The sequence below is a fragment of the Pseudopodoces humilis genome, chromosome 3 (genome assembly GCF_049639895.1).
Source record: "Pseudopodoces humilis isolate 2021_Gansu_Grassland_sample_001 chromosome 3, ASM4963989v1, whole genome shotgun sequence".
NCBI classification, from domain to species: Eukaryota; Metazoa; Chordata; class Aves; order Passeriformes; family Paridae; genus Pseudopodoces; species Pseudopodoces humilis.
The window spans coordinates 25313080-25332052 of record NC_142202.1 but is presented as its reverse complement, the minus strand read 5'-3'; the positions used below and the strand labels follow the sequence as shown (position 1 = coordinate 25332052).

Here is an 18973-nt window from a genome sequence, read left to right as displayed (position 1 = left end):
ATACAAGACAATTATCTATCTGATTTTTTGAGGACATTTATTTTGTACACAAAATTTTAAAAGCCAAGGAAAAATGAGTATTTTTAGCATTTCCCAGAAACTAATATCTTCTAAATTAACATTAAAGCATAGGTATTCTACTCCTCTACTTAACAGTTCATGTAGAGTAAATTGAGGACCTTGGAATAACAAGCTTTTTCTGCCACAAAACACTTCCCTTGAAAAGCTTCCATAGTATGAACAGGCTTTGCTGTTTTATATTCAAGGACCAGGCCTTCTCCCATTTCAGTTTTAATTAGTTTGGTATTGACCACTTTACCAGCATTGCTAAAATGAGTACTGAGTCTTATTACAGCTTCAGAGGGAAGGTTGGGAGCTATGGCCCTCAGGTCTATTGTCATCTCCTGGCCAAAGTTGAGCACCATCATGAAGACTCTGTCTAACCCATCCAGCTCCCTCACAAACACAAACACGTTACTGTCATTCCAGATGTAGCACATCCACCCTCGATTCATGGGGAGCTCATTGTTACGCAGCGAAGTCAGTGCTCTGTACAAACTCAGGGTTGAGTTGGACCAGGTGCTCTGGATCTGCAACAGCACCAAAAGGGTCAGTTCTTGGCACCTCAGGGAAGAAATACAGCTTCCCTCTCACACCCACTCAGGCTGCTAAGAACACACCTATCAGAATTCTGTGCTGACAATTATCCCCTTCAAATCTGTCTACAAATTTCACTGAAAAACTGCTTTTTCTCATGCACTTCCTTGGCACGTGTGGAGTGGCAGACACAGAGTTCATTAAGCATAACAGTTCCCCAGCAGTAGTGCAATTGCTTCCTCCCACAGCTTCCTTTCAGTACTGTTGATTCAGGAGAAACCCACAGCCATTCAAACCTTGACACTGAATCTTTTTCATTGAGTCCAGTCTACTGCAGTCACAGGGTTTATTTCATGTTTTATATTTCTGCTATCTTAGATTTATTTTTTTTTCCTGCCTTCAATTTTGGTCAGCACTGTAAGTCAGCAAAATCTGTTTGACTCACTGCTCTACATATGTTAGAGTTGGTCTATGTCAAGTTCTTGTTACAAAGCCAGTGCTTTCTATAGCAATAGAAATGGGGAAAAAGAGATCAGTTTTCAATTTAATATCAAAAGGATTAAAAGGACATTAAAGAGCCAAATTGCCCCATCGACATCATAATTGTAGCTGCTATGCTTTAATGAATATAGATGAAGTAGGCTCCTTATTGTGCAAGGATTTCCTTTTCTAATAAAACTCATGAGGATTCATTGCTTTTTTCCCTTGAGTTTGTTCCTGCTGCCAATGCTCACTACTAAAAGGAAACCAGAGCAAATAAGATACATTAAAATATTTTTACACCATTCATTTGTCACACATGTAGATACCTACTTCCACATTTACACTTTGGTAGTTGGAGTTAACAGGTAACCAGCTGCTGTTGCCTTCTGTAAAACCAGCATTAACTTTTCCATCCCATTGCATGGGGGATTTCTCTGGGAGGGTTGCCTAGAAAATAAAGTGATGATTACCATATTAAAAATTATTCTTTGAATAACATGTTCTCACATCTCCCAAATTATCCTCCTTTCAGTATTGCTTTCTTTGGTTTAAGTTAAAATTAATTGAGGATGCAATTGTGGTCCAAATCTAAGGAGATTCTAAGATAGTTCCTGAAATGGAGGGGAGGGGATCATCTCAGATACAGCATTGCTGGGTAAAACGTGGAATTCCCAAATAACTCTTACTAGAGTTGTCGTCCTTTGCAACAGATGGTTGGATAAAAGTTTACTGATGACAGCCAGGATATTCTGTTAAATATCTAGACATGCAGAGAGTGAATATGTGAGGTAATGAGTTCTTAGAAAAGATGTCATTAAAATAACAGTAAACAACAGGTAACTGCTGTTCAGTGTCTGTTCTTTTGTAAGTATTACACTTTTCACCCCAGAACTCTTCAAGCTTGTATTTGCAAGGGGTACAATTTTGACAGGACTGTTTGTGTTAGAAAGGTAAAATTATTACTTCCAAGTGCAAAACTATTGAAAACCAGCTTTTATCTGATTAAAAAGTGTAGATGTAAAAAAAGTCTGAAGTTCTCATTTTGAAGAATTCAGAAAAATTCTGAAAAAGCTTCCTCATTGTTACTGAAGAGCTGCCAAAAGATCTGACACTTAAATTTAATGATATAAGAGGGCATAAAATATTTTGCACATACTTTGAGTGTTTGTTTTCCATGAAAACTGTTTTTCATATAAAGGACACTTTTCAATACAATCTGTCAGAGCAGCAGCCTAACAAAAGAAATTGTCACTTTGCTTTGTGACATTATAAATAATGGGTTTCTCCTTTTTAGCATATTCTGAAAAGCAGGGGAAAAAAATCCTAAGTCTTCAACACTGTTAACACTGCCTCTCATCTTTACCTCTTTCAGTGTCTCCTGAAGTGTTTGAAATGCTGGGTCTAAAGCCTATATCATCCTGAACAAATACTCTCCATCTTCCTAAGACACCCCATTAATCAGAGAACCTTCCTCTCCAGACTGAGTGAAGGGTGGGTTTGCATTTGTTCCAAAGCCCTGAGCCACAGGGTAGCCACTAAAAGAGAGTGAACCCTGAGGAGCTCAGAGTGAGCCACTTTTCTTAAGAGAATCACTCTATCAGCAGTAATCAGCAGCAGCAAGAAAATGCAGGAGATACTTTGACCTAGGGGTTTCTCAGAGGAAATGAGATTTCCTTTTAAATCAGAGAATCATTTCCTCACATCTGAATCAGACAAATCTGGAGATGATCCTGTGCTTCAAGTACCTCTTTCCCTTTGATACAAAGCTAGTCAATGCCATTTCTAACATTGCCAGAGGCTGCCTCATTCCCTAACAGAGCCTTTCCACAGGGAAAGCAACATCTGCCACAGGACCATGTTCATATGGTACTCAAATATGGTCAGGAGAGGCAGAGATGAGCCATTCCCTTTTGGGACAGACTATGCATGATGACCAAAAGCCATTTCTGCTTGCCACCAGGCAGCCTCCCCTTCATGCCAATCCCTTTTTCTGAGCTTGGGCACACTCATGACAGCCATGGACAGAATCAGAACCATGATTTCCTTTAAATAACAGCCAGGAAATAATGAACTCTGACATAATGATGAGGGCACTTTCATGGGAGGAAGGAGACGGCTCAGTTCCTCTTCCCTCATATATCTGCAGCACACTTCTCCTAACCCCTGGCCAGACCCAGTGTTGGCACTCGCTGTCCTTTCTGGTGAAGAAACACTGCTGGAAACCATGCAAGACTGATCCAGAGAAAGACAGAAATCAGCATCCATAACTGAAGTCTACCAGTTCAGACACACATCAAGGCCTTGTTTCTGGTTTCTCGCCTGGCCAATTCCACATGCTGTACAGAGGTTTGCCATGAAGGACACAGAAAACTATTTAAACAGTGAGAAAGACTGGGTTTGGTTAACAAAACAAAAGTTCTTGTGTTTTTGAATGTTCTCTTACTTGGAATTAAACATCAAGAGGACCAGAGTTTACATGCTTTTCACTTACATTTTCTGATGCAATGTTCTCCATGCCTATTTCTTCACCATAGTAAGTTACAGGAGTGCCAGGGAGGGTTAAAAGCAGCATGTTCATGACATTGATGTACTCCTTCCCAATCCGAGTTGAAAGCCGAGCAGCGTTAGGGCTTCCAACCTGAAGAAAACATCATTCTGTTAAACAAACATTATAAAATTTCATGCATATGTGAAATTGATTAACTAATTTAATAGGACAGTAAATGTTTTGGGGTTTTATCTTTCCCTTCCAGGGCTGTGAGGTCCATTATCTTTATCTTGATGCCATTACAAACTTCTGTCCCAAAAAATTTAACACACAGAAGTCCTGCCAGCAGCATATCAGGCAGAAGTGAGGAAGAGATGACAACAACTGTCCCTGCTTACAGTTCTCTGCTATTTTCTCTGCTGTGTGAGGACTGCTCTGCTTGCTTTGAAAAGATCCTTTGCACATCCCAAATATGCTTCCTAGGAAAAAGAGGAGCAATGTGTTAACTGCCATCTACTGCCTGCTCTGCTCTGTCCCGGTTCCAGAATCCATTGCAGTGAGTCAGTTTATGGTCGTAAGATAATTATCCCAATTCCATTCTCACTGGTGATTTAGCCATTGAAGCCACTGAGGGAGAGACATGATCATAAATTCCTTTCTGTCATCTTTGCATGGGGAGTGGAACTGTTATTGAAAGCTCTCCAGCAGGACAGCCGGACAGTGCCAAATACTCCAACTACAGCAGCTGAGAGTTTTCACAAGGACAGCAACTGTAGCTCAGCTGCAGGCCCAGGCTGCTGCTGATCCCACTGAAATCAATATCTTTGTGTGTGTGGTTTCTGTCACCTACAGGAACAGGCCCTTCCTATGACAGCTCGCCTAGAACTCTTACTGCCCAGTTTGGCCATTTTCCTGCAGGCATGTTTTTCATCCATGAGTCGACAGCTTCAAAAATACTGTTGCCCGACAGATTTTTCATGTTAATTAGGTTGAAATTGAAGGGAAAATCTGCTTCTTGGATAAAAGTCGTTCCATAATACATCATTGTTGCTCCAATGTCTTCCTTTTCATCATCATCAGAACCCATAAATCTAAAAGAAGTACACAAATAGTTTTTTTGGCTTCTTTTTGGTTACACAGAACAGAATAAAGCTAGAAATGGTTGGACACAGAGCACTAAGAATTAGGTTCATTTCCCCCTCCCCATCAAAAAAAGATTAATATTAAAAATAATATTAATATTTTAAAAAAATTAAAAAGAGAAAATATTTTGTAAGGCAGATAAAGAATAAAGGAGAAATACTTCTTGAAAATTGCTGGAGAAAAATCTACAAGAGTCAACACAAGGCTGAAGTATCTGACTGAAGTTTTATCTTTCTGAATCCATGCCCACACACTCCATTCCAGAAATTTCCATGCTTTCCTTCACAGAAGAGGACCTGGGGGTCCCCCAGGTTGACCATGAGCCATCAATGTGCCCTTGCAGGTGGCTCATGGCATCCTGGGCTGCATTAGGAGGAGTGCTGCCAGGAGTGAGGGAGGTAATCCCCATTAGGCTGCTACTAAGGCCATTAGGGACTGAAACGTCTCCCAGGAGGAAAGGCTGCAAGGTGGGCTGTTTAGCCTGGGGATGGGAAGCCTCAGGGGGATCTCATCCATGTATGGAAGGGAAGGCGCAAAGGTGACAGAGCCAGGCTCTCTTCAGTGGTGCCCAGTGCCGGGGCCAGAGGCAATGGGCACAAACTGAAACACAGGAAAGGTCTTTCCCAATCAACATCAGGAAACTTCCACCAGTCAGGGTGACTGAGCCCTGGCACTGGTTTTCCAGGGAGGTTGTAGAGTCTCCATTACTGGAAATGTTCAAAAGCCACCTGGACAAGTTCCTGGGCAACTGGCTCCAGATGGCCCTAAAAAGCAGGAGGTTTGGACCAGAGAACTTCAGGAGGTCCCTTCCAAATTCAACCATTCTGTGATTTTAACACTCCCTGACTGTGTGTCTCACTCTAACTGCACTATTCAAAATAAAGAATAAATCAGGCACAGGCTTGATAAATTAGTATCTCTGTGATTAGAATGGTTTCCTTTTCTGCTTAGCTTTATATAGTCCATAGATGGAGCAGAGCTAACAGCCAATTCCTTTCTGCATAGTCTCGGGAAGAGACAGTATAGCCTATGTACTACTACCTGCACCAGAGGATTTGCATTTCTGTGGTATATTATGTTATTAAAAAACATTTTATTGCTAGCAAGAGAGATATTAATATCAGAAAAAACTGGCCAGCTGTGCTGGTTACCTGTATCTGCCAGGCTCTCTGCTGAACTCATTCATGGTGTGACGGAAGCTGCGGATGATATCATGCAAACCAACCTGCGTGGTGGTGTAGTCATGGTAGAGCTGGGAATAGGCTGTGATACTTTCCTTAAAGCAGGGTATAGTACTTCACATTAGTTCACCAATGTTTTAGGTTTCCAAATTCTCCAAATTCTTCCCATTCTTTCCTGAGACAATGCACCAGTTCATGAATTTCTACTGAAATGAGTTCAGCATGCTAATACTAACAGCATAGTGCTGAACTGCACTTGAGGAACTCTGGAGCAGCAGAGGACTGATAATTTTGGATCCCATCCTTCAGCAAGGAAAGCCCACCCACAGCACTAACCAAGAGAGTCCATCTAGAGCAGCAAGCAGAGCAGGTGCTGTGCCTCAGACTAGGCTGGAAAGATGGGCAGATGCCTTGATACAATAACACACCACCACCATGTTGGAGCTGGCCAGCTGTCTGTGACCCCCAGCTCCACAGGAGAATAGTGTCTTAGTGCTGGCACTACCTGGGAACATCACCAGGTTCACTATCAGAGCAAAAGTAACATAAAAACAGTGAATGTGTCTGGTCACCTCTCATTGTGACACATGGCATACACCAGTGTTTTTTAGTTATGCTCCAGTTCTTACCAGGGCTTCTTTGTGCAGAGTGCCCAGGACCCACCCACCTTCCAAGGCTGTCCTGATTTTCCTATAGCCACAATTAAGACCCAAAAGAGTCAAACCAGGCATTCTTGTCTCCATAGGAAATGCAGGAAAGAAAGCAAAGACAGAACTTACTCCCTTCTGAGGCTTGTCCACTCGAGGCTCATCTCGGAGATGTGTTGCTTCTAAGAGAAATTTAACGGCACCAAAACTAAACCCATCCACTCCTTTGCCAAGCCAAAATTTTATAATATCCTGGATAAAAGTAAAAATTGAAAAGTCTGAGCAAGCCCATCCCATTTAAAATAGTATACTCTTAAAAAGAAAACAAAACTTGTAAGGAGGTGTTAATACATAACAATTCATTTTTTGATTTTAGCTTCTAGAAAAATTTGAAGTACAAGTTAATCATGTTGATCTAAGGTCAAATCAATAGCTAAATAAAGTATGTCTTACTATTTCATTCATACAAAAAAGAAAAAGATTGGTCTCTAACTTCTCCCATAATTCAGGAGATCAAAGCCAGGGCATGACTCACTAAAAGCAGTGTCTAATCCATCCATCAACACAGTTGGGCTCATACTAAGTGATGCTGTTGATGAATGCACTCATCATGGCTGCACATTGATTGAAATATGCAGGAATATGTTGTTCTGCACAAACCTTGTGCCACTAATTTTCATTTACACAATAGAGCTCTTAAAACATTTCTTCTCTCTTATTTGACTGATGTAATTATTTTATTTTCAGACCTATTTGTTGATTTGCAGGAACACGAGAAATTATAATCCAACAATTACAAATTCTATTGATTTGAAGTTTCACTATCAAATTCCAATATTAATCACTATTATTAAAATTATATCGTACTTCACTAACTATATTACTACAGTTTTAGTTGCCGTAGTTTTAACAAAAAAGTCCGAAGTTCAGTTCCTCTTGAGTGGTTTCTGCAAATGTCCTTTTAGTTATGATACTTGTCTTCACCTGAGGAAAAAAACCTTTTTTCATGTTCTTTTAGAAGATGTCTATTGACCTGCCTTTTTAAAACATATGACGTACACTTGTCTGAACAGGCTGGAGTAGAATTAATCCTCACACAAGCTGTACAGGTTTTAGTCTGGCAAATAAAGACTGCCTCACTGAGCTGCACTTTCTCCTAGCGCCATTCTGAAAGCAGCAGCTCTCATTATGGTGTCTGTCCAATACTGAATCTACCCAAAAATGTTCATGCTTATACCTGTGCTCAGCACAAAAGCAAATCCGGGTATCAGCACTGCCAACATCAAGCATTGACATGGTTCTCACTGGCACCAATCTACATCATTTACACATGAAAACCACAACATGCTGGTTGCTGAGTCTGGCTATTCTTAGGTGCCCTTGTGCTGCTGAACCAAAGACTTTAGCTTCTCTGCAAATAGTCCATTTGCTTCCTGCTCAGTCCTCCTAATCTTCTGGAACAGGATTTTGAATTAAAATACTAGACAAAAATTAATCTTTAACATCATGTTTATACACATTTACCAAAGGTTGGTGTTACCAAGACAAACTTCCCAGCTTTCAAGTTTTTTGAGGTACTGGAGTTTCAATAATCCAGGTACCATTATAAAAAGTAATTAGCCGGAATCGTTAAAAAGCATGTGCAGTGCTATTGGTGGGGGGAGGTGGGGGGAGGTGGGGGGAGGAAATTTGCAAATGGCAAGATGTGGCATTAAGGGAAGTACAAAGACACAGGGAGATTACTGGGAGTGTTCTTCAAGGATCAGTCTCAAAAGCAGTCTCATTGTGTGCTTGAGTTAAAAGGTATGGCCAGAAGTGTTTTGTTTGCAGTACCTATGTGGTGGGGGGAGAGGCCCCAGAGAGACCATCCTAGGAGGACTGGGCAGCAATGAAGACCAGCACCAAAGAAACGCAGCACAATTCAAAAGTACAAAGTGGCAAACGCTTAAGGATTCAATCAAACAAATTAAGTAGCTGTACTACCTGCTGAGGGATAACTAATGAAAGGGGTAAAAAGAAGCAGCTGTTGTCAGGCTCCCCATATTCAGGCCTACATCCCCATATTGTAATGAATTCAACATTCTGCATTCCTCGGTCTGCTAGGAAACAGTGCAAGCAGTACCATCACCACCAGTCTCGCTGTGAAAACACTAATTTTCTCCCTGGAAAGTCATCAGACATGCAGGCAGATCGAAACTCACTATCTCCCCCTTATCCACAAGCCCAGGGATTCCTTGTAATTCAAATCAGCATTGCCTCTGCTTTCCCGAAAACGCAAACATCTCTTCGCTAAACAAGGTGCCATCCCTCCATTTGACTGGGCAATTAACAACTCTTTGTATCAACAGAGATAAAAACTTCTCTGCACTTGAGTAAATCAGTTCTGCACAGGCTTCAGTGCACGAGCTGCTCTGCTGTTGGCTCAGCAGCAGTCGGTTTCATGCTTACATGGATTTCTTGTTGGACAGCAGGGTTGCGAAAATTCAGGTCTGGCTGTTCCTTCCCAAACTGATGGAAATAACATTGCTTTCTCACATCGTCAAACTGCCAGCTGGAATCCCCAAAGACACTCACCTGCTCAGCCAAGGGAGAGAGACAGTCAGAGCTACTAACTTAATAAATATTTCCTCCTATGCATACATTAAAATGTGGGGCATTACAAGAATAAAATAAAGCACAAAATGCCTAATCAGTGGACTACATTTTGAACAGATTTTGGTATCTATGATTTTAATTTCTTTTTGCCACTAGTTGCTCTCCCTTTAGTTGTGCTTTGCCACAAGTATTTTTTGTTCCATGTTGTGAATTTTGAAGATTTCTTTATTAAATTAACTTTCACATTAGGAATTATCTGGAATAGAGGGGAAAACATGAGTGGGAACATTTATTTTGGAATTACTTCTCCTAAAACTTATTAAAAATAGCTTTAGTTAACTTAGAGCTTTCTGCAATTTAGTATTATCCCTTTGAAGGGCCAATGCAAGTTAAAAATGTTAAACTTTATCACCATCTCTGTAATAAAAGATTCCAAAAGCTAAGATAGTTCTTAAGAGTCTTAAGTTTAAAAAGAAATTATACAAATTGGTACAAAGTATTAATTCCACCCTGAGTTTTTGGACTATACAAGTTCCTAATCAGTCACCCACCAGTTCAAATCTTAAGTAAATCTATTTGAAACAGGCAACACACTTTCTGGCCTGATCACTTTCCAGAAAAAAAGGAAAAAAGCCAGGATCACATTGTTTTGTTTCCATCTCCACCATCACTTCAGAGGACATGACATGCAGTTTCTAGAGCAGAATACCCATACACAGAAGGGGGCATATGTGAACAACTTGTGCACAACCTTTTTTTTAAATTTGGTGTTTGTTTCATGAATGAAGGTTTAACACTGAGGTGAAGAAACAAAAGTAATTTTTAAAATTCCACTTGAAGTAGGAACTTTTCCAGCGATCCCCCAACCTGGTTTAAATTTTAATCTGCACTAACTCATGTAGTAACATCAGTTTGTACCTCTCACCAGTCATTTATAACCCCATGTACACTGGGATAATCATGTTACAGCTTCTTTTGCTCTTTGGCATCCAGCTTGGGATGTGCATGTGTCCCTTCCCAAGTTTACCCAGTTGTTGGGAGGGATGACTGAGCCAGAAGCCTGCATGCAGTCCTGCCAGATGTAGTAGTCTGCGTATTTGCCAGTCTGATTGCGGCTCAACTGAAACCACTGGTGTTTGTCGCTTGTGTGGTTTGGTATTAAATCCATTATCACCTTTAGCCCTTAAAAATAAAAACAAAACATAAAAAAATTCATCAAACCCCCCCAGCCCCCAAATTACATTACATTTAGCCTTTTAAGACAACATTCATATTTTTTCTAAATGCAGTATCAGAGGTATTTGGGCTTCTTCCATGCCAGAGGTCTGGTGGAGGGGCAAAAGAAACCCAAAAAACCATAAAAAGTACCAGACTACCAAAACAGTTAGACCAGACTGGTGTTTGCAAGTAGCTGGAACACAGCTTGGGAGGGAAAGAAGGGTGAAGAAAAAAATCAGAACAGATTTCTGTTATTATGAGCCACTTTCACTAACTCTGACTCCATCATCTGTCTCACACCTCCCAGGTGAGAAAGGCACTTCACCAGTCTAGCATCAGTGAACACACATTCTTCATCACCCTGCCTAAAGACCAGATGTTCTATTGAAACCTCAAATATTTTCAGACTGGCAAACCATTTTCTGTTCAGCTCAACAGCTGCAAGAAGAAACACCTGAGCAAACATTTGGTCTGAGGCATAAAAGCACCAAAGCAAGGATGCAAGGTCAGGAAGGAAGCGTGTATTCCCTCATGTTCAGTCAGACAGAACTGCACCTCAGCTTGATCCTGTAATGCCCATAAGATAGGCCTCAGGGGGCATGGACAGGTGCCAGCCCACCACCCACAAACATCCTCCTTGCAGAGGACATGCTGCCACCCTGTGCTGCTGCTGTAGCTCCCTGTGCCCTCTGTCCTGCTTTCAGCACTGCTCCAGAGCCAAAGGGCAGGAAACAGCAATCACGGAGCTCACGTTGCTGTGGAGTCGCCTTGTATCCTTTGCTGGAACCTCCCATCTGCTCCTGCTCAATGCCACCACGGGGGGACTGACAGATGCACAAACAAGTCTATATAAGGTCCATCTTCTCAACAGAGTTACCTTGCCTGGAGGTGCAGCTTACCTTTGTCATGTATGGCTGCAACCAGATTCTCAAAATCTCTCATTGATCCAAAAATGGGATCAATGTCATAGAAATCTTCAGCTCCATATCCAAGGTCTTTTAAAGGAGACTTAAAGAAAGAGGTGATCCAGATGGTTTTTATATTCAAATATGTAATATGGTCCAGTTTTTCTTGGATACCTATTTAAAAAGGAAAGGACATCATTTGTTCAGGAAAGACAGAAGATTTCTGTTTGTACAAAGGTTCCTTTATCTTTCTGACATGTTACTGTGGTATGCAACTACAGAAGCAGTTTCTTCCCTTCACTTGCCAGTACTGTACAGTGTGGCTATCATTCCTTGTTTAGAAATGCATTGTCCATTTTGAGCCTTGCCTTTCTGCAGGGCAGTCTCAGCTCAGCTCCTGATAAGTGGCATTGGTTCCTTGCTACCAGGGGCCCCATCTCCACTCATTCTTATGAGCTGATAACACCTAGACCATGAAGAAAACAACACATCCTTCTCCCCTCATTGTCAGATTTGGTTTTCCTTAAGAAGAGCAGCCACCAAACATGACCAGGTGCTCCGCACCTTTCATCCTTCTGACTGGACTCAGTCTGACTCTGGCAGCAGCTGTGCTGCTGCTTGCTCCCAGCACCATCTCTCAATATCCCTTCTAATTCCCCGCTTAGACTTAACTTGAGCAAGCAGCTCTTGGATTTATTCACAACATGAGTTGCTATTAATGTTGCCTGACTTTTCTTACTTCTCTCCATAAAGGTGGCTTTGTCTATTGGACTGTACTCTTCCACTGTTTGTTTTTTTTTTTATATACACACACAACTGTTACACAGCAAGAACGAAAACTGACTCACCTTTCAGATCCCCATTCCCATCCATGTTGCTGTCCTTGAAGGAACGAGGATAGATCTGGTAAATAGGACTAGCTTGCCACCAGTCAAGGCACTTTGGAGAGAGAGCAATGATGGCAATCGTAGTGCACACAAGTGCCACAGAACCAGCAATTATGAGCCAGAAGAGGATCTCCCTGGTGACTCTGTAGCGGGCTTGGCTGGAGAACTGCAGCAAGACTTCCTTTGGCATCCCAGCATAAGGCTTCAGCACCGTATCCTCTACAACCACCAGGTCCACATCAACACTGCACTTTTTTGACATTTCTTCTTGGCTACTGGTATCCATCTCCTTGTCCTCAAAAGCCTCATTTTGAACAAATCCATTGTTCTCCACACCTCCCTTCTCACTCAGCTCCATAGGTAAGCTCTTAGCTTTCACCTCAACTGTTTTACTTGAAAGTTCTTGTCCTGGAGACTGGCCACAGCACCTTTGTTCAGTGGAATGAGAAGCAGTGCAATCAGCTACTCTGGGTTGATAATCAATCCTGACCAACTGGTCAAAGGTCAAAAAGAGACAAAAAGGACAAAGTGCTCACAATTTTCTGCATATTCATCATCTTCAGCAAGATAACAAAATAAGATTTTTATAAGATAGGGCAGTTCTGCTGGGAAGAAAAGGCTATTGTTGGTATCAGCTGAGCACAGTTATGTTTACTCTTGCTCTCTCCAGTACACCACACTTCTCTTCCTTATGATAGGAGGGGGAAATTCAGGTTTTTACCACTATGCAGCTTTCCAAATTGGTCCTAGTCTCCCTTGCCTGAAGCAATCTGAATATGGGTAATTTAAATATGAACAGCAAGAGAATGAAGGTTGGCAACCACTGGCCCAAACACACCACAAACTAATAAGAAAAGATTCAAAAGCTGGTTGTGCTTCTTTTTCAGTTTAGATAACCCACCCCAGCCCACCCCCAACTCCCAAGCACTAACAACTGCTGTGGTACATACTGATCCAGTGACTTACAGCAGGTACATGGGGTGGATTGTTACCCCCAGAACCAGCCCCGGGGCAGGACAGGATAGTTCTCCACAGGCACAAGCAAAATTCAAGAGAAAAAACCCACTGCCCACTATTAAAATCCATCCCCCCATTAAAAGGGAAGAAAAAAAAAAAAAAAAAAAAAAAAAAAGCCCCAAGTGCCTGAAGTCAGCATCAAGACATCCCTTCCCACCAATGCCCCCTGCCCAGCACACCAAAGGACACACAAAGAATATTGCAAAGGAGCTGCCCTATCACTTGTAAAAGTTAACTCCTACCTCTGACCATAGGGTCAGGATCCTATGGAAACTCATGGACAACTGCAGTGGAGACAAGGCTGGGTTGTGATTTAAAAAAAGCGTTTATGGTGTTTGCCTCAAGCAATGAAAGAAGTTTATAAACTACGGACTGTAAAAAATACAGCATGCAATATTAAAATTACTCAAAAATGTGTTATTTCTTCAGTAGCTGAGCTAAGAACACGTATTTGATGTTGACAGATTTAATCCTTCCTCTTCTTAACAGCAGTGCCTGGCAGCAACCTCAGCCTGTGCAGTGTCAGGCAGCTGTGGAAGCATCCGAGATAACAGCTGTATTGTCAGTGCCTGTGATTCAGTATTGCCAGGAAATTCGAAATATCTGACACAGTTTCACTTGCCTTTAACGACTCTACAGTCTTAACATCATCATATCAGTAAGCTGTAAAAGTTTCCAGACAGGCACTGTGCACTCAGGGCATACACTTGTATTCAGTGCAATGCCAGTGACTTCTCACTCCATTTCAATTGTTTCATTTCAACGACTTAACTTGCAATTAAAGTAGAGAATGTATAAATACTGATTATTTTTAGACTGCATCAAATACACCTAAAGACCTGGTACTCCCCAACTTGCTTTTTTCCCCGCCAAACTCAGAGGTTTAAAAGTGCCAAAGTCTTCCTGCATACACAAAAGCTCTCTCAGTCACCCAAAAACAGCAAAGCCAGTCAGAGCAAGAGCAAATGATGGCCAAAACACAGCCATATGCCACAGATGCATGGGTCACATAAGCCAAGGAGACTCAGGACACTCAGGTGCCAAGTATTACTGGTGGAATCAGAAAGGGGAAACTAGATCCAAGTGTGTATTTCAGCTCCCTCCCATCTCTTTTCTTTAAGCCAGTAAACTTTCTAATGATTATTTCCTGTGTGGACAGGTTTATTTGTTCTAGGGACAGAGGCAGCTTATCCTTGGCACACACAGTTTTACAACTGACAAAGGCCAATTTAGTGTCTCACCAGTCAGAAGCTGCCACTGCTCTCTGTACACATTGTTTGGAAACCATTACTTTCCCCTCATTCGAGTATCTTGCAGGAGCAGCCTGCTCTGTGAATCCCACTGTACAAAAGCCATGCCTTCAAAAGAGCCCCTCGTGTCCTAATGTAATCCCCAAGTAACATTAAAGGCTTATTTATGCCCTAAGTAGGGCAGACCGTGTCTTAATGGCCAAGTGTCTGGCTGAAAAGAGAAGGATTATAGCGCTCTGGTAGATAAATGCAGCATGCAGGGGTGGAGGCCATGGATAGATGAATCCACGTGTGCCATCTCCGCTGGCTGCAGAGCACGCAAATATCCAGTGACACAATCACTGTGGGGTTGAAACGGAACATAAGCCATGCTGGAAATTACCAGGTGGCAGTGCTGGTGAACACACAGTCTGTAGAGTTGGACTGAGCAGGCTCACAGCCACACTGCAGTCGCATCTCACACCATATCCACGCTGCTCCCTGAGAAGAGCTGAAGTGCAAGCAGGTACCAGTGGAACACAGGTACACTTAGGGTAGGCATCTGGGCCTTAAATCCTAAAAGTTCCTCTAGAAAGCTTGAAGAAAATATACAGCCAAGGAGCTTAAAACAGGTCTGGATGATCAACTACCACAGACCCAGGAGAACAAACCCAAGAATCTGGTATTGTCTTCTGTATGATTTTCCTCACCGACTAAAACCCACACAGGTATTTTGTTATTAAAGACTTATTTTTTTTCCTCTCCTCATCCTGAGGAGTTGCTTGCCTTAAAATTATTTGATAAAGGAATAAAGTAAACTTCATCTTAGAAAGGTAGATCACCAACAATTCCCACTGAGCTTTAACTTTTTCCTTTTAAAATATATTTTATGTATGCAGGCATTATGCATCTGGCTTGCTCTCAAGCAATTGTGAAATGGTTCCCTCCTGAGCTATTTTAGTTTAGCAGGGGTAACTAGCCAGTGCAACTGTGTTAGCAGAATCCACTGAAAAGCATTAAATAGTAAAGAAAACACTTTATATTCTGTGCCAGTTACTCTGTTTACCTCAGGGTTAGGTAGGGAAACAAAACCAATCTGTATGTGGGCAGTAATAGCTGCTATCTCCACACAGATTGCCATGGTTATTTCTATAAGATGGAGGGGTTAATTTTCACAAGTATTTCTTATATATAATTATTTAGATGCACTGACTGACTTAGTCATCTACTGTTTGATGCTCTGCAAATGCCAAGTAGCTTGCCAGTTCCTCAATACCACAAATATTACCACCAAAAAACATGCAGAGGGGTGATTATGCACCCTAATGTGTTAAGTGTAGGAAGACATTTATTGTTAAAAAGTTCTCTTGCTTTATGCTTTTTCATTAAAAGGTTTGTTGCCACTGGAACCAGTCTGACATAATGCACTTTAAATATAACCTCATTATTTACAGAATCAGGGCCAGATTTACAGGTATGTAAAAAAGGCAGACACCTTAGCAGCAGCTTTACCTCAGCAGCTCCCACAAGACTGATGGATAATCTGACCTTTAAAGCTATCTTTCACCCAGCACTAAGAAAATCTTCCCTTGACCTGGACTGTAGCTGTCAAGAGAGAAAAGGTCTAGGGGAACAAGTTTCTGACACAGTATCTTTTACCATGAACATGTCTGAAGTTTCTGCCATCAGCCTGAAGTCCTGGGGGTGGTAAAACGTAATTGCCCAGGACACTGTACACAGGGTTTGGTGGGGGTTTTGTTACATTTTTAATGCTCTTAGTCCACTAATGGACTATGTGATTAAAGGTTAATGTCATTATGAATGCTGTAATTAGCTACTGCTTGGCTCACATGAAATTTCAGGAGAAGGCAGCACCCGGCCCCTGCCCTCAATGGTTGATCAGCAAGGCTGGCTTCTTCCACAATTTTTCATGAAAACAATTATCCACTAATTCCTGCTGCTATCATAGCTGCAAGAACAAGAGAATGCAGTGCTAACTCCGTTTGGATGCTTCCCCCACAGAGGGTCAAACACTACATACAATCCACAGAAAAACAAACTTCAGGTTTGTTGCCTCTCCAGAAGGAAGCTCACTCACATTAATTGTGCTCTTTTCAATTTACACTCTTCCCCTTTTGGCATTCATCTGCCTCATTTCTGTACTAGAGGATGACAACTTCCAAAGGATTTTCTTTTCCAGCCTACTCCTCAAAACCTTTCCCAGCAAGAGACCTAGACCTTGCTCTTCCCCTTGTATGAGCTGGAGAGGTTCAGCACGGTATTAAATCATGGCAGACCTGAAGTTTGGATGACTGTAACTCAAGAGTGACCTTGTGTTACTGAAACATCCCTGAAGTGGGAGATCTACAATACAGATGGCACAGCCAGGCAGCCCAACAGGAAGCCAAGGAGAAGAAAAACAAAATGGCATCACACTACATCACTACTGCGTCCATCCTTTGGGTTACCAAAAAGACAGCACCCCACCAGATACTTCGGCCTTTGCCAGGGCTCATCTCTGACAACAATTTGCATCCACTGAATAGGAATCTGAGGAACAGGTTTCAGTCTGTTGAGCACAAAGCACTTCCTACTGTGGAAGAATTAATTGGAAGGGGCTGTCAGCAAACAGCTGTCACTGCATGAGCACACCTATTGCCATACTATAGGTGGTACAGGATGTACAGCTTTTCACAGTGCCTCAGCTTCCCCACCTGAAGGAATTACACACATAGTATCACAGATAAGGTACTCCATATAAATTTACTCCTCCTCCCTGTCTCTCTCAGTGCATAAAGATAGGCCATCCTGCAAACAATTTGCTTTTTCACAGGTATCAAATTAGTGGCAAGTATTCCATGATGAAACCTACACAGGTTGTGCTCCTGAGAAATCATTTCGTGCTGGAAGAGCTCAGTTCATACCAAATATCTCCAGTCTGTACAGAAAGATTCACTCTCCAGTACTGAATTGTACCTCAAGGCTCTTACAACAGCTGCTTCTGACCAACAGTTCATGGATTCCACATCAGACCATCAGCAGTCCATCAGCATTAATGTGTATAAAAATCAATGTGAGCACTAGAAGTGAAACCAAAGAACTGAAAGCACATATTTTGTAAAAAAGCCCTGCCTTAGGATGCAATGCAGGATTTAACCAAAAGTATGTATTCTATTACCATCTGTTAAAACCAAGTGTGGCAGTGTTCTTTATCTCTTCCACGTTCCATCTTCCCTCCAGGGGGATATCTTCTGTTAATGGGCCACTGAGTCTCACTGATAAAATGACATCATCCCATTGTAAAATGCTCCATCCAGGGGGAGGAGCCAAGCATTCCTATCTAGATATAATCTGAGATTTGGAACACCACAGTCAGCATTTTCCACTGGATTCCCAGAGGAAGACCAGACCCATCTAAACCCCACTGGACCTTCAGAGGAAAACTACACCCTTCTACAGGATCATTGCTTCAACAGAACTGTATATGTTACTCCAGGAGGACTGCAGCCACCATTTAATCGAACTGCTGCCTACACCCTGACCAACAGGGTGTCAGGTTGTATTCTGACACTCAGTATTTTTCTACTGCTGCATTTTATTTTTCCTACTAAGTTGCAGTTTTGCTCTTTTTTATTTATACTAATAAATATAAATGCTTTTTTTATACTAGTAAAGAACTGTTATTCTCATTTCTCTGCGTGAGAGCCCTTAAATTTCAAAATTTTAATAATTCAGAGGGAATTTTCATTCCAAGATAGGCTCCTCCTGCCTTCTTCAGCAGACACCTGTCCTACAAACCAAGACAAGCCTCAAACAAAAAAAATCCTATTCAATTCAGGACCTAGCATGCTGTGCAGTAACAGCTGGCATATGCAAGGGTCTATACTCAGGGAAGGGGCTCTCTGACCAGCATAGACCAGACCTCTGTATCAAGAAAACATTCCACAACTACAAGAAGTATTTTCCAGATATACCAGTCAGTGTGGACACAGGTAGCAGAATGCCATCTTAATTTAATATTCACCTTATTAGTACAATAACTAAAACTGAAGACAATCTTTACTTCCTGTAAGTTAGAAAAACTGCTAAAACTCTAAGTACTACCCTCTTAAGCACTGCGTAAAAGAAGTTTTGTTTTGGAACTGTCTGGCATTCAAGGATGAATTTCTGTCCAATTTCTTTCACTTAAGCTTTGCAACTCTTTCAAAATGATAAAGGACATTTTTTTTTTGACATGTGTTTTTGACACATTCGGTCATTTTCTGACAGAAATTTGCACATAATTTCTCTGAACAATATTTGTTCAAAAATATCCCACATATACCAAACATTCCAAAAGCCACTTGAAAAAGGCCAGAAAACTGAGTATTTATGTATTTTAAAGACCAGATGAGCTTCTGCCATCAAGGGGTCTCATTAATTTGATTCCAGCTTTTTAAAGGTCAAGGGCAGGGTTTATAACACTAAACACTATTGCACCATACACTCAGCTTCCTCACGACTCACCTTAGATTCCAGGAGTCTGAGAAAGTAGAAACAGGGTCAAAGTTATTTCTGAAGCAGACTTGAGACAACAGGAAAAA

General features: G+C 41.6%; 1 protein-coding gene across 1 annotated transcript; it reads right to left on the bottom strand.

Moving 5' to 3' along the window:
- Positions 1–11: 11 nt before the first annotated feature.
- Positions 12–12651, bottom strand: SLC3A1 (solute carrier family 3 member 1). Its single transcript, XM_005523387.3, has 10 exons — positions 12106–12651; positions 11252–11431; positions 10162–10316; positions 8988–9113; positions 6672–6791; positions 5863–5987; positions 4461–4659; positions 3572–3718; positions 1411–1527; positions 12–590 (listed from the first exon to the last, which is right to left on the bottom strand). Exons 1-10 carry the CDS (start codon positions 12500–12502, stop codon positions 150–152), a joined length of 2007 nt encoding a protein of 668 aa, XP_005523444.2. The 5' UTR covers positions 12503–12651; the 3' UTR covers positions 12–149.
- Positions 12652–18973: the final 6322 nt, after the last annotated feature.